The sequence below is a fragment of the Canis lupus genome, chromosome 18 (assembly GCF_003254725.2).
Source record: "Canis lupus dingo isolate Sandy chromosome 18, ASM325472v2, whole genome shotgun sequence".
In the NCBI taxonomy this organism is placed as follows: Eukaryota; Metazoa; Chordata; class Mammalia; order Carnivora; family Canidae; genus Canis; species Canis lupus.
In genome coordinates this window covers 37899009-37915600 of record NC_064260.1, presented here as the reverse complement: position 1 = coordinate 37915600, position 16592 = coordinate 37899009, and the positions used below count along the sequence as shown (strand labels likewise).

The 16592-nt window shown below is 39.5% G+C and overlaps 1 protein-coding gene and 1 pseudogene across 1 annotated transcript; one reads left to right on the top strand and one right to left on the bottom strand.

Moving 5' to 3' along the window:
• Positions 1-2334: 2334 nt before the first annotated feature.
• On the top strand, positions 2335-3081 carry LOC112663158 (olfactory receptor 5B3-like; annotated as a pseudogene).
• A 4314-nt stretch (positions 3082-7395) lies between these two features.
• Positions 7396-8337, bottom strand: LOC112663159 (olfactory receptor 5B12-like). Its single transcript, XM_025451735.2, has one exon. The coding sequence runs from the start codon at positions 8332-8334 to the stop codon at positions 7396-7398; it is 939 nt and encodes a 312-aa protein (XP_025307520.1). The 5' UTR covers positions 8335-8337.
• Positions 8338-16592: the final 8255 nt, after the last annotated feature.

Here is a 16592-nt window from a genome sequence, read left to right as displayed (position 1 = left end):
GAAAAAAGTCTTTTCAATAAATAGTGCTGGGAAAATTGGACATCCACATGCAGAAGAATGAAACTGGACCATTCTCTTACACCATACACAAAGATAAACTCAAAATGGATGAAAGATCTAAATGTGAGACAAGATTCCATCAAAATCCTAGAGAAGAACACAGGCAACATCCTTTTTGAACTTGGCCACAGTAACTCCTTGCAAGATACATCCATGAAGGCAAGAGAAACAAAAGCAAAAATGAACTATTGGGACTTCATCAAGATAAGAATCTTCTACACAGCAAAAGAAACAGTCAACAAAACTAAAAGACAACCTACAGAATGGGGGGAGAAGATATTTGCAAATGACGTATCAGATAAAGGGCTAATATCCAAGATCTATAAAGAACTTATTAAACTCAACAGCAAAGAAACAAACAATCCAATCATGAAATGGGCAAAAGACATGAACAGAAATCTCACAGACGAAGACATAGACATGGCCAACAAACACATGAGAAAATGCTCTGCATCACTTGCCATCAGGGAAATACAAATCAAAACCACAATGAGATACCACCTTACACCAGTGAGAATGGGGAAAATTAACAAGGCGGGAAACCACAAATGTTGGAGAGGATGCGGAGAAAGGGGAACTCTCTTGTGCTGTTGGTGGGAATGTGCACTGGTACCGCCACTCTGGAAAACTGTGTGGAGGTTCCTCAAAGAGTTAAAAATAGACCTGCCCTATGACCCAGCAATTGCACTGTTGGGGATTTACCCCAAAGATACAGATGCAATGAAATGCTGGGACACCTGCACCCCGATGTTTATAGCAGCAATGGCCACAATAGCCAAACTGTGGAAGGAGCCTCGGTGTCCATCAAAACATGAATGGATAAAGAAGATGTGGTATATGCATACAATGGAATATTACTCAGCCATTAGAAACGACAAATGCCCATCATTTGCTTCGATGTGGATGGAACTAGAGGGTATTATGCTGAGTGAAATAAGTCAATCGGAGAAGGACAAACATTATATGGTCTCATTCATTTGGGGAATATAAAAAATAGTGAAAGGGAATAAAGGGGAAAGGAGAAAAAATGAGGGGGAAATATCAGAAAGGGAGACAGAACATGAGAGACTCCTGACTCTGGGAGACAAGCAAGGGATGGTGGAAAGGGAGGTGGGCAGGGGTGGGGGTGACTGGGTGACGGGCACTGAGGGGGGCACTTAATGGGATGAGCACCGGGTGTTATGCTATATGTTGGAATATTGAACTCCAATAAACATTTTTTTAAAAAAAATCATTGATTACATTAAGTTTGGGAGCCATTCTGAATGTGTCTAAAGCCTGGCTCTGTCAATAACCATGTGAACTTGAATACTCAGTTTATTTGTTTCCAAGTTACCTATTATATATATGGGTATAATAATTAATCAATCTAATAGGGATAATGAAAGGGTTGAATAAATACACATGAACATATCGAAGTGAAAGTTAGTAGTGGACTCAAAAGACCTGATTTAGGAGTCAACCCATTCTAGGCATTCAATCCAATCTTGGACAGTTCATTATCCCTTCCTGTGACTCGGTTTACTCATATACAAAAAGTAGAAGCTGGGAAGATGATCTGTGATGGACCTTCCTCTACAAAAGGTATAGACAGGTTATCGCTAAATTGCATTGTCATTCCCATGCTTAGACATGGAGAATATTCAAAAATAAATTATGGCAATAATAAAATAATGCTTATGGAACTTTCCTTTATTGATCATTTTGTTCTCCTCCTTCTTGTCGCCACCGAGAATCTCATGATTCTCAAATTCACATGCATGAAGAATAAATACAAAGGTGACTGATTTCATCCTGCTGGGACTAACCAATGCCCCAGAGCTGCAAATTCCTCTCTTTATAATGTTCATCTTCATTTACTTTGTCACTCTTATTGGGAACTGGGAATTATCATATAGATCTTGCTGGAATCTCATTTCCACACTCCCATGTCTTTTCCTCAGTAATCGGTCTCTGGTGATCTTTTTTTTTTTTAAATTTTTTATTGGTGTTCAATTTACTAACATACAGAATAACCCCCAGTGCCCGTCACCCATTCACTCCCACCCCCCGCCCTCCTCCCCTTCTACCACTCCTAGTTCGTTTCCCAGAGTTAGCAGTCTTTACATTCTGTCTCCCTTTCTGATATTTCCCACACATTTCTTCTCCCTTCCCTTATATTCCCTTTCACTATTATTTATATTCCCCAAATGAATGAGAACATATAATGTTTGTCCTTCGACTGACTTACTTCACTCAGCATAATACCCTCCAGTTCCATCCACGTTGAAGCAAATGGTGGGTATCTTCTGTTACTCCTCAACAGTCACTCCTAAGGTCATAGCTCAGCTCCTTATGGGAGATAAGGTCATCTCTACAATGCATGTGTTGTCAGATGTTCCTTTTTGGAATCTTTGCCACTGTGGAAAGTTACCTTTTAGCCTCAATGGTCTATGACTGCTACACAGCAGTGTGTAAACACCATTGCACCACCGCCATGGAAACAGGTGTGTGTGCTTGTCTGATCAATAGGTTGCTATGTCTGTAGTTTTCTGATTGATTCTTTTGATGTAGGAGACACATTCCATTTCCCTTCTGTAAGTCCTCTCTCCTATCCATCACTTTCTGAGCTATTCCTGCAGTATGGCTCTCTCTCTCGTTCTGATAGACATGTCAGTGAGCTGGTTCTTGTCTTTGTAGCAATCTTTAACATCTTTCTTGCTCTCCTAGTTATCTTGATTTCCTACTTGCTCATATTTATCACCATCCTGGAGATGCCCTCAGTTGAGGACTGTATCCACCTGTGCCTCTCACCTCACTTCAGTGTCCATCTTCTATAGGGCAGTCATCTTCATGTACATACAGCCCACCTCCAGCCACTCTATGGACACAGACAAAATCGCATCTGTGTTCTATCCTATGATCATCCTCATGCTGAACCCGCTGGTCTATAGCCTGAGGAACAAAGAGGTCAAGAATGCTTTCAAGAAAGTTGTTGAGGAGGTAAAAATCATCTCTAAACTTCACCTCTCAGGGTTGTAGGATTCTCAGTGACCTAGTTTCATCTCTGTCAGATCTTCTCTATGCACTAACTCACAGTTTACAGCTCACAGTGCATTTAAATTACTGACATGAGGGGGTACTTGGGTGGCTTAGTTAGTTAAACATCTGCCTTCAGCTCAGGTGATGATCCCAGGGTCCTGGGATGGAGCCCTGCATTGGGCTTCTCATTCAGCAGGAGTCTGCTTCTCTCTCCCCCTCTGTCTGCCACTCCCTCTGCTTATGTTCTATTTCTCTCTATCAAATAAATAAATAAAATTTTTTAAAAATAAATTACTGATATGATACTTCCTTCTTCAAAACTGTCATTAAAAAAGAAGCTAGCATGTCCAATTGTGTAACATTTGGATGAGAATAGCCATGAGGACCTTAAATATTTATTAATCATGTTTATCATGAACCTTATTAATTATGTGTGACTTATTCACATGATCACATTTTCTCTACTGTGTGCCAATGCAAGTATATTTGTAAAACAGGGCTCAAACTCATAAAGACGAGTACATGCAAGGACTCCATATGTGCACATACACACAAAAGTGGGAAATCTACTAAAGGAAGTAGGTGGAGTATGGCTAGTTTTAATTTAAAAAGTTAAAATAATGGTGGATCAGAATATAAATTAATGTCTAACATTTTTTATTTATCTAGCAAAAAAAAATTCTAAGTGTCCAAAAATGAAGATAAACATGAAAGAAAAACTTTTAAATCAAGATATATATTTTTTCTTGGCATATTTTCTCCGAGCTATATAACATCTTAAAGGAGTTAATATCGATGTCTTCAGTGAGTCATTTGGTACAAAAGTACAATCATGTAATAATTTTTTAAAGTGAGAAGAAAGGGTATTGATTGATAATAAAACAGAAAGACTACCAACTCTTCAGCTGTGTAAGATAAATGCACTAAGTAATGATCATATTATTTATTTTTTCTCCCTAGAAATACTATAAGATGGCTAGTGCTCTAGTGCTCCTTAGGGACTCTTTAGTTTCAGATGAGCTACAACATGTCCTTCCCACTCTCCTACTCCCTCCCTCCATGTCACTCACACTGAGTCCCCTGCTGTTCCTAGACAATCTCATCTCCCTGCCTCAGGATCTTTGTACTTGCTGCTGCCAGTGCTCAGAAAGCTCCCTCACTTCCCTCAGATCTTTACTTAAATGTTATTGTATCATAGTCACATCACCCCCCAAGTTTCCAACTTGCTTTACTCTTCATAGTCCTGATCACTCCTCAACTATTTCTGTTTACTTGCTTGTTAGCTTGTTTGTTCATTTATCCATCTACTTAGAATGCACATTGCATTGCACAAAGAGTGGCTTTGTCTTCTTTTCTAACAACTTCATTCCCAATAATTAAATTATGGCCTGTTTCATACTAATTCCTCAAAAAACATTTGTTAATTAATGAATAAATTAATTGTTTGAAAAAAAACTAATTGTTTGAGTCCAACAATAAATATATTTAAATCACTGATAACTATAGAGATTGCCCATTATATATTTCTTTTTTTTTCAATCAATGAGCCATTTAATTGCTATCTGAAGAAGAGCATCCGTCCTTGTTTTGTTTTTCCAATATCATGTCTTTTTTTTTAATTGGAGTTAAATTTGCCAACATTTAGTATAACACCCAGTGCTCATCCCACCAACTGCCTCCCTCAGTGCCCATCACCCAGTCACCCCAACACCCCCCCCCGCCCACCTCCTTTCCACTTATATAATTCTTTAGAAAAGAACTCTAGAGCATTTCATGCGATGTGGTTGGTTTTTTCTATATTCTTTCACTCAGTATCTGAATTTCCCACTTTTGGACAAATAAATTTTTGGAAATTACACTATAAAGTGGATTACATCAAACCATCTTAACTCTTTTCTATTAGGAATTTCTCATTAAATGGAAAATAATACATGAAATAAATTCTATTTAGTACATCATCAAAAGACAAAATATGGGACTATAAGAAGTTTCTTGATTCAATTTGCAAAATTCTTTAATAAATAATGATTACTCATCTAACTCCAATGATTCTAAATATCCACTGAAAATGTAAGCAAGATTTATAACATTAAATGTAAACTATTTCAGTGTGCTAATAACTATGTGTTTTTTTAAGATTTTATTATTTATTTATTCATGAGACACACACACAGAGAGAGAAAGAGAGAGAGAGAGAGGCAGGCAGACATACAGGCAGAAGGAGAAGCAGGCTCCATGCAGGAAGCCTGACGTGGGACTCGATCCTGGGTCTCCAGGATCAGGCCCTGGGCTGAAGGTGGCACTGAACTGCTGAGGCACCAGGGCTGCCCAATAACTATGTATTTTATTTGATTTTCAGATGAGTTCAATTTTATTATGAAGGTACACAAAGTGAGAGTCTCAAAGCCCTATCTCATTAGCTGCTCATACATTTACTCCATCATGCATATTGGGAAAATCTTAGAAACTGTGTAAAGCAAAGAATAATCGTGGACTAGATTGTAGAGTATACATTTAATGAGATTTGTATCCCCACCATCCAACCAAACCACTCAAAGTCATCTACCAACTTCCTATCACTATGGCCTATTGTCAGTACTTAGTCTTGATATTGCTTAACTTACCAGCAGCTCTGGCACTTGCATTCCCTCTTGATGAATTTCTCATCAACTGGTTTCCAGGACACCACTCCCCTTCTCTGGCTATGCATCTGTCTGATCTTTCATTGAGAAAAATCCAACTCTTGGTCCTTGAAATACTTCACTCCTCTCTGCCTACATTCTCTTACCTGTGTTCTCATTCCCATAGCCAAGTATCATCTACCTGCTGTAAACTCCAAATTTATACCTCCATTTTAATGCTAAGCCTTTCCTGGTGGTGTTGGAGAGGCATCTCAAGCTTCTTATGCTCCAGGTGAAATTCATGGCTTCTCCTCACCCATACCTCCTACTACCATGCCTTCCACATCTCACACAGTAGTCATCTTATCCTTCTAGTTTCTTAGGCAGCAAGGCTACCATTTTTCCTACCCTCCACATCCACTGTATCAGCAAATCACATCATCTCATTATTTCAAATACATTAAAAACAATCTGGCCAACTTGGAAGAATATAATACCACATATGATCTGGAAGAAACAAAAAACAGACAATTAAACAAATAAAATATAATTTCAGAGATTTATTTAAATCTATGAAGAAAAGAATAGATAAGGGATAAGCTATTTGAGATGGTGTGTTTGAGAAAGGGGCTTTTAAAGAGGCAATCTAAGGTCTAGGAAAAGAGGATCCACTAGGACAAAAACAAGCTGGAGACCCAGTTTTGGAGATAAAAGTAGCCTTTCAGCTTCAGGTACAAGTTGCGTGGTGGAATATAAGTTTTCATCAAAGAACATTCTTTTTTTCTTCCAGGTATTGAGATTTCAACTAAGTACACTGCCTTTTAAATAGGGTTTAAATCTTTAAATTGATTTTGTAGGTCTTTTTTGGGCTTATGACTGAATCCTTGTTAATGGAGTGTACTCAGAAGTCATGTGGACAATGACTATATAACTTTCTTGTAAAGAAATTATCTTTCCTTCAACTCATCTCTTCCTCCTTTCCTGCGGAGAGAATAGTTTTGATGAGGACAGACTTTCAACACCCTAGGAGATGGTAGAGAGAGATGAGGGGGACCTGGCCCTGAATGACCAAGACACACCATGTCCAGATAGTTCATTTTCACCTTGCTACATTATCTTCCACTGTTTGAGAATAAATTGCTGTTGTACTTAACCCACCATACTTCGGCTTTCTTTCTTTATAAAATGAGCAGTTTAACCTCATTTCTAATTGTGGTAGATTAACTATGGGCACAAATTCTTTGCAGCTGTTTTCCTCAAGAGATGTGGTCCTTCTTCATGCTTGCATTGGGGCCAGCCCTTTGACTCCATTGGCTAGTATTTGTGATAGAAAAAATGTTGTGTGACTTAGGAGTCTAGACTTCAAGAAATCCTTCAGTTTTACTTTCACATTGAAAATGCTAAGTGAGAAATCTGGTCCATCCTCTGGAGGATGGAAGACCATGTGAAAAAGATGTAGAGACTAACCAGAATCAACAGTTAGAAACGTGAATAGGGCCATCTTGAACTTTTCAGCCCAGCTGACTGTGCGGAAAATATACAACCTCATGAATAAGCCCATGTGAAAGCAGCAAAGGAACTACCCCATCAACCACAGAACTGTGAGAACTGTTGCATTAGGCATTGTGATATTTTGCTACACAACAATAGATAGCTGGTTAACTATGCAGCTTTTATAATCTCTCTAATTGATCTATGGGCCAAACAGAATCTTTAGCTTCTTGGTGACTTTCCTAAAAGCATTATTCACCTCTTTATTCCTTAGACTGTAGACAATAGGGTTCAACATGGGGACTATTATGGTATAGAACACAGATGCCATTTGGTCATTGTCCATAGAATGACTAGAACTAGGTTGTAAGTACATGAACATGACAGTTCCATAGAAGATGGTTACAGCAGTGAGGTGTGAGGCACAGGTGGAGAAGGCTTTCTTCCTTCCCTCAGCTGAGCGCATCCTCAGGATGGCAATGAAGATGAACAGATAGGAGGTCAAGATAACTATAAGAGCAAAACAGACATTGAAAGCTGCTAAGATAAAGAGCACAATCTCATTTAGGTAGATATCAGAGCAGGAAAGAGCTATAATTGGGGGAATATCACAGAAAAAGTGATGGACCACATTGGAATGACAGAAGGAGAGGCAAAAGGTGAATCCAGTGTGGATGGAAGATTCAATAAAGCCCCAGACATAGCAGCCTACTGCCATCTGAGCACACAAGCTGGTGGTCATAGTGGTGGCATAATGTAAGGGCTTACATACTGCTGCATGCCGATCATAAGCCATGACAGCGAGCAGGAAACAGTCTACACTGGCAAAAGCCACAAAGAAAAACATCTGAGCAACACATCCACCATAGGAGATGACTTTATCCCCTGTGAGAAGCCCAGCCATCACCTTGGGAGTAACAGCCGAGGAGTAAACACAGTCCACCAGAGACAGGTTACTGAGGAAGATATACATGGGAGTATGGAGACGAGAGTCCAACAGAATCAACATGATAATTCCGAGATTTCCAATGAGAGTAGTGAAATAAATGAGAGTGAATGTTATAAAGAGAGGGACTTGCAGTTCTGGGTTGTCAGTTAGCCCCAAGAGCATAAACTCATTCACCTCAGTGCTGTTCTCCATGGATAATATTTTGAAATTGTGGTTCACCTGTAAAAACCAGAAGGCAAAATGGATAAGTTAGTTATGCATGGAAAAGGACCCAGAGCTCACCCATGTCACCCAAATACATGAGTGCACCATGACACCATTACCACTGCAGGGTTCCCAGTAACCCCAAGACTGGCATCTTCTGACCTCCATCTTACAGTGTGTAAGGGTAAGCTTGTCAGTTCCTGACCTCACTGAGATATTCCAAATGACTCCTCAGTTATCTTCAAAATGGCTATTGCCTATTTTTATGTGGGTTGAAGGTTTCTGTGATTCTTATTTTATCCCCTTAGAAAAGAAGTATAAATATTCCTGCGCTTTAATTTCTTTGTCTGAAAAAAACTAAGTGGATATGGTGTTTCCTACTTTTACTATATTACAAGATTCTTACAGCAATTTAAGAAGGCACTTTGACTCCTTAATTTCTCTTTCTTCAGTCTCATTGTTAGTGTATAGAAATGCCACTGACTTCTGGGCATTGATTTTGTATCCTGCCACGCTACCGAATTGCTGTATGAGTTCTAGCAATCTTGGGGTGGAGACTTTTGGGTTTTCTATGTAGAGTATCATGTCATCGGCGAAGAGGGAGAGTTTGACTTCTTCTTTGCCAATTTGAATGCCTTTAATGTCTTTTTGTTGTCTGATTGCTGAGGCTAGGACTTCCAGTACTATGTTGAACCGCAGTGGTGAGAGTGGACATCCCTGTCTTGTTCCTGATCTTAGGGGAAAGGCTCCCAGTGCTTCCCCATTGAGAATGATATTTGCTGTGGGCTTTTCATAGATGGCTTTTAAGATGTCGAGGAATGTTCCCTCTATCCCTACACTCTGAAGAGTTTTGATCAGGAATGGATGCTGTATTTTGTCAAATGCTTTCTCTGCATCCAGTGAGAGGATCATATGGTTCTTGGTTTTTCTCTTGCTGATATGATGAATCACATTGATTGTTTTACGGGTGTGGAACCAGCCTTGTGTCCCAGGGATAAATCCTACTTGGTCATGGTGAATAATTTTTTTAATGTACTGTTGGATCCTATTGGCCAGTATCTTGTTGAGAATTTTTGCATCCATGTTCATCAGGGATATTGGTCTGTAATTCTCCTTTTTGGTGGGGTCTTTGTCTGGTTTTGGAATTAAGGTGATGCTGGCCTCATAGAACGAATTTGGAAGTACTCCATCTCTTTCTATCTTTCCAAACAGCTTTAGGAGGATAGGTATGGTTTCTTCTTTAAACGTTTGATAAAATTCCCCTGGGAAGCCATCTGGCCCTGGACTCTTGTGTCTTGGGAGGTTTTTGATGACTGCTTCAATTTCCTCCCTGGTTATTGGCCTGTTCAGGTTTTCTATTTCTTCCTGTTCCAGTTTTGGTAGTTTGTGGCTTTCCAGGAATGCGTCCATTTCTTCTAGATTGCCTAATTTATTGGCGTATAGCTGTTCATAATATGTTTTTAAAATCGTTTGTATTTCCTTGGTGTTGGTAGTGATCTCTCCTTTCTCATTCATGATTTTATTAATTTGAGTCTTCTCTCTCTTCTTTTTAATAAGGCTGGCTAATGGTTTATCTATCTTGTTAATTCTTTCAAAGAACCAACTCCTGGTTTTGTTGATCTGTTCCACAGTTCTTCTGGTCTCGATTTCGTTGAGTTCTGCTCGAATCTTTATTAACTCCCTTCTTCTCTTGGGTGTAGGATCTATTTGCTGGAGTCAATCCCATTTACAATTGCACCCAAAAGCATAAGATACCTAGGAATAAACCTAACCAAAGATGTAAAGGATCTATACCCTCAAAACTATAGAACACTTCTGAAAGAAATTGAGGAAGACACAAAGAGATGGAAAAATATTCCATGCTCATGGATTGGCAGAATTAATATTGTGAAAATGTCAATGTTACCCAGGGCAATATACACGTTTAATACAATCCCTATCAAAATACCATGGACTTTCTTCAGAGAGTTAGAACAGATTATTTTAAGATTTGTGTGGAATCAGAAAAGACCCCGAATAGCCAGGGGAATTTTAAAAAAGAAAACCATATCTGGGGGCATCACAATGCCAGATTTCAGGTTGTACTACAAAGCTGTGGTCATCAAGACAGTGTGGTACTGGCACAAAAGCAGACACATAGATCAGTGGAACAGAATAGAGAATCCAGAAGTGGACCCTGAACTTTATGGGCAACTAATATTCGATAAAGGAGGAAAGACTATCCATTGGAAGAAAGACAGTCTCTTCAATAAATGGTGCTGGGAAAATTGGACATCCACATGCAGAAGAATGAAACTAGACCACTCTCTTTCACCATACACAAAGATAAACTCAAAATGGATGAAAGATCTAAATGTGAGACAAGATTCCATCAAAATCCTAGAGAAGAACACAGGCAACACCCTTTTTGAACTCGGCCATAGTAACTTCTTGCAAGATACAACCACGAAGGCAAAAGAAACAAAAGCAAAAATGAACTATTGGGACTTCATCAAGATAAGAAGCTTTTGCACAGCAAAGGATACAGTCAACAAAACTCAAAGACAACCTACAGAATGGGAGAAGATATTTGCAAATGACATATCAGATAAAGGGCTAGTTTCCAAGATCTATAAAGAGCTTATTAAACTCAACACCAAAGAAACAAACAATCCAATCATGAAATGGGCAAAAGACATGAACAGAAATCTCACAGAGGAAGACATAGACATGGCCAACATGCACATGAGAAAATGCTCTGCATCACTTGCCATCAGGGAAATACAAATCAAAACCACAATGAGATACCACCTCACACCAGTGAGAATGGGGAAAATTAACAAGGCAGGAAACAACAAATGTTGGAGAGGATGTGGAGAAAAGGGAACCCTCATACACTGTTGGTGGGAATGTGAACTGGTGCAGCCACTTTGGAAAACTGTGTGGAGGTTCCTCAAACAGTTAAAAATATACCTGCCCTACGACCCAGCAATTGCACTGTTGGGGATTTACCCCAAAGATACAAATGCAATGAAACGCCGGGACACCTGCACCCCGATGTTTATAGCAGCAATGGCCACGATAGCCAAACTGTGGAAGGAGCCTCGGTGTCCAACGAAAGATGAATGGATAAAGAAGATGTGGTTTATGTATACAATGGAATATTACTCAGCTATTAGAAATGACAAATACCCACCATTTGCTTCAACGTGGATGGAACTGGAGGGTATTATGCTGAGTGAAGTAAGCCAGTCGGAGAAGGACAAACATTATATGTTCTCATTCATTTGGGGAATATAAATAATAGTGAAAGGGAATATAAGGGAAGGGGGAAGAAATGTGTGGGAAATATCAGAAAGGGAGACAGAACGTAAAGACTGCTAACTCTGGGAAACGAACTAGGGGTGGGTGAAGGGGAGGAGGGCGGGGGGTGGGAGTGAATGGGTGACGGGCACTGGGGGTTATTCTGTATGTTAGTAAATTGAACACCAATAAAAAATAAATTAAAAAAAAAAGGCACTTTCAGAATAACACAAGTATTCCAGAGGTAGTATATTGTGATGGCTAAGAACATGGTCTCTAGAGTGATGTTTCTGCATTCAAACCCTGGTGTTTCCACTTGCTAGCTGGTAATCCTGGCAAGTCACAGCCTTTCTGTGTGTCAGTTTAAAACAGGGATGATAATAATACTATTTCTCAAAGCTGATCGGAGGGATGCCCAGGTGGCTCAGTGGTTTAGCACCTGCCTTCAGCCCAGGGTATGATCCTGGAGACCCAGTATCGAATCCCACATCAGGCTCCCTGTGTGGAGCCTGCTCCTCCCTCTGACTATGTCTCTGCCTCTCTCTCTCTCTATCTCCCATGAATAAATAAATATAATCTTTTAAAAAAAGCTGTTTGGAGAATTTAACGAGTTGATATGTTTGAATCACCCAAAATACTGTCTGATAGTGTGCAATAAATGGCAAGTTTTACTATTATTAAATAAATATTACTATTATTTTCAATAGTATGTATATAAGGTTGTTGAAAAAATTACAAAAGAAACCCCACACAATTATTGGAACCACACTATTAAAGAAATTTATGTGGGTGAGTGACCTCACAACTTAAATTCAAATCCGTTTAAACAAACATACTATTTTTAAAAATATTAACAACAAAAAATTGGGAGCCAAGTATCAGGAATGATAACAGTATAAATGTTGGGATGCCATCTTTCATGGCATGATTCCTGCAAAAAGAATCTATTGAAGGTTGTTCCAATTTTTTCAGCCAGCTTCATAATCTCATCATAAAATAGCCTCCACAATTCTCAGAATCCAGGCTACATATCTGGTCAACCCTGATAAAGTCTTACACAAAGAATCCCTTAATGCCAGAATTATTCAGCCCTGGATCTCTTTCCCTCACACTCCACATGTAGTCCATGAGCACATTTTGTCACATGTATCTTCAAAATATATCCTGAATTCTTGTCCTTGTCACCACCTCCCGTGTACCTGCTCTAGGCTACGCCATCACTTAGGCCATGCATGGTAAGAACTGAGGTCCACAGCAGGTTGCTGGAAAAGATAAGAAGAGAAAATCTGAGGTGAGATGCAGACATGAGAGCTGAAAGACAGTGGAAGCCAAGAAGTAGAACCTGAAGATGCTAAAGTTTCATCTTTTCAAGTAGATAGTAAATGTGTTCTGTAGGCCATGTCTTTTTAATGCTAACAAAAATAGTATCAGCAGAGTACCTGGGTGGCTCAGTTGGTTTAGTGTAAGACTCTTGGCTTCAGCTCAGGTCATGATCTCAGGGTCATGAGAACAAGCCCTGTGCAGGGCTTTGCGCTCAACCTAGAGTCCGCTTGAGATCCTCTCTCTCCCGCTGCCCCTCCCCCCACCACTCACATGAGTGCTCTCTTTCTCTCTCTCTCTCTCTCTCTCAAAATAAATAGATCTTTAAAAACTCCAATAATATCAGTTGTAGTAAGTAGCAAGGCACTACTGCTACTTGTTCACAGAAGTCTAAAACCTTTGATTGAGGGCAGCTCGGGTGGCTCAGAGGTTTAGCGCCACCTTCAGCCCAGGGTGTGATCCTGGCGACCTGGGATCAAGTCCCACGTTGGGCTCCCTGCATGGAGCCTGCTTCTTCCTCTGCCTGTCTCTCTGACTGTCTCTTTCTCTCAGTATCTCTCATGAATAAGTAAATAAAATCTTTAAAAAAATAAAACCTTTGATTGAGGGCATCTACAAAGTCTGTGCTATGCTGCACATGAGACTATGCTTTATTAACACAGGACCAGGTACTTCGAATGTGCTTTATTAACAGGCTCACTAAAAGCTCATTCAGAGATTCACTCGTTCATTTGTGTATACACTTATTCATCTTTTAAGTCATTACCTCAACAAACATATATTGAATGCATACCACTTTCTAAGTGCTCTCCTAAGTACAGGGATGGTAAATGATGAGAAAAATACCATCTCTATTATTTCAGAAAAATCATTGTTTTCCTAATCAATAAAGGTTGCTGTAACATCTGGATTCTAGCTGAGTAGCCTGGAAGCACGAGAATATTAAAACCTTGGATATTAAAGTCTGAAAAATCCATGTGAAGTTGTTGCCCTTGTAACTTCACATATCACATCTTCTGATACCACAATCTAAACAGACCATAGAACTGACTTAAAAATTTACCTTGCCCTTCAAGGAAGGTGACACAACTTCACTTGTGATCTTCAAATTGCTAGTGCTACTCAAAAAGAAAGAAAGTGTCCTGTTGATCTCTTTGCTTAATGTCTGGTCACAAAAATTGAGGTTCTCTAGAGGCATGGAGATATAAAGAAAAGGTAATTACCAGTTGAGGATTATAAAGTATTCTCCAACCTGTCACACCGAGGTGCTTGAGGAAAAACAGGAGAAAGTCTCTGAATAAACTCTATAAAGTACTGAGCAACTCCAGGAAAGAATCATCATACCCACCATGGACAATATTTTAGGTTGGGATTTTATCCCAGCTTATCTCATAGGCTCAGAGTAATATGTCCATGAGATAAGGCCACTTAGGAAAATGGACAGCCTTTTACATTAAAATTTACAAAAAGAACACCAAAGAGCCTTTGGCGCACAGACTGGTCCCTCCAAAGTGATGTCAAATAGAGTCATATTGGGATGTTAGAAGCTAATGACAGGGAACCAGAGGGATTTATACATACATGAACTTCTCAGTGGAATAGATACCCAAGAGAGCAACCAATGAGTCTATTCATGTAGACAAGAAGCAATTAGAGAACCAGTTTAGTTTGTTAAGGCATAGCATTGATGTATTTACATTACTTAGGATGATTTCTTTCTGATAATGCAGACATCTTTAGAAGAAGTTCACCCTTAACCCTCCCAGTGGTGATCAGATAGAATCATGAGAGAGGTCATGGAAACCAGGCCAGCGCATTATGGAAGTTGTGTTGTCCTACAGCCACACGACCTCCTAAAATTCATGTGAAGAAGTTACAGGTTATATAATCCTGCTTCAGTTCCCTCACTTATAAAATGAAGACAATGATAGTGCCTACTTCATACAGTTGTCATGAGAAACAAAACCTGGTACACAGTTAACTCTCACCCAACATTATAAAAAATAATTGTGAAGCCTTACTTTTTTTGTGAGAGAGACTCCATTCATTTCTGAAAGTGCCCATTGTCTCTAAAAGAAATAATTTATCCCTCAGAGGCCTTAGGAGTCACCATGTCTTGATTCCAGAGACCCTATTATGGTGGAGTTGACATGTGTGTTAATAATTAACAAACTGAGAAGTAAGACACAGGAGAATTCAAATATGAGCTGCTTAAACTGACAAAGCAGGAAAACAAGAATTCATCTGTAGCATATTCGCTTTGCCCACTGACTTCCAGAGAAAGCTGAATGACCCAGGGACTCAACAAAAAAATCTCAGATATATTTCTTTTTTTAAAAAGATTTTATTTATTTATTCATGAGAGACACAGAGAGAGGCAGAGACACAGGCAGAGGGAGAAGCAGGCTCCCAGCAGAATTCGATCCTGGGACCCTAGGATCATGACCTGAGACAAAGGCAGACGCTCAACCACTAAGCCACCCAGGCATCCCTCCCCCATATATTTCTACATAGAAACTGACCACCAGGAGCTGAGATATAACATTTTCCTGGATGCCCTCTACCCAAACACTTCCTATTTTTGATAATTGCCCACTATGTGAAATGTGATAGGAAACTATAACTGTACAGCACTGTGTTCACAATCCCTCTAGAGAAGACTCCAGAGTGAGGCATGCATGAAGATCCTGGTTCTGTCCAAACTGTCCTGGAACTTGGAGGAGTTAATGTGCCAAAGCCTCAGTTTCCTCATAAGTAAAGTGGGATTTACGATAGTACCTATCTGTAAAGTTGCTGTAAGGATTAAATTAATTAAGACATGTAAAACACTACAAACATGGTCAATGTACTAGGAAGTGGTGTATTTGAGAATGGTTATTATTATTATTATTATTATTATTATTACGCTTACTATGCTCACAGCTCAGCTAGCAGCAAAAGAACTTATCTCAGCCAAAGGGTTGCAATGAATACCGTACAGAAGTTAGGATAATTAGAATTTATTGACAGTCAGTGTTGTGGCATATGACATTAGCAAGAGTCCGACAGTTGTGGTAGTGGTAGCCATTGAGAGTAGTGTCAAAGGCAGAAATGGTGGATGTGCCAGAGGAATTGTCTTAACAAAACTGTTCCAGGGGTTTTGTCTTTCCTGTGGTTCCTGCCTTTTGGCTTTCTTTGTTTAACGTTGATTTTCTTGGCCTAAATTATCCAGTGTTCCCTTTGGTTTGTGAGCACCCTTTTATTCTTCTAATACATTTCTTTTATGCTTAAGTTAGACACAGTTGATTTCTGTTGTGTACATCCGAGATCACCTTCCCCCCCCCCCCCCACATTATCACAGACATCCATGTGGTAAGCAGGGGTGGTGACAGTGGGGGGAGCCCAAACAGGAAAAGCAGATTGCCACTACTACTTTTGCTCAAATTCCTGAGTTGTTGTCTCTCACCTTTAACTCTCAAATGGCCCATGACTGGACTTCTTGACACAACATGCCAAACTTCAAGAATCTTAAATTATAAATTTATATCATAAATATGGGAAAAGCTGACATGCTTCTTTGTCTCTCCTTACTCCTATCTTGGCATATTTAACTCACCTGTTTTGTATCAACTTTGTTCTAGTGGAGGAATATTCCACTCAGTTGG

Coding starts and splice junctions, on each gene's coding strand:
- LOC112663159 (XM_025451735.2), bottom strand. CDS start 8,334: ATGGAGAACAGCACTGAGGTGAATGAGTTTATGCTCTTGGGGCTAACT.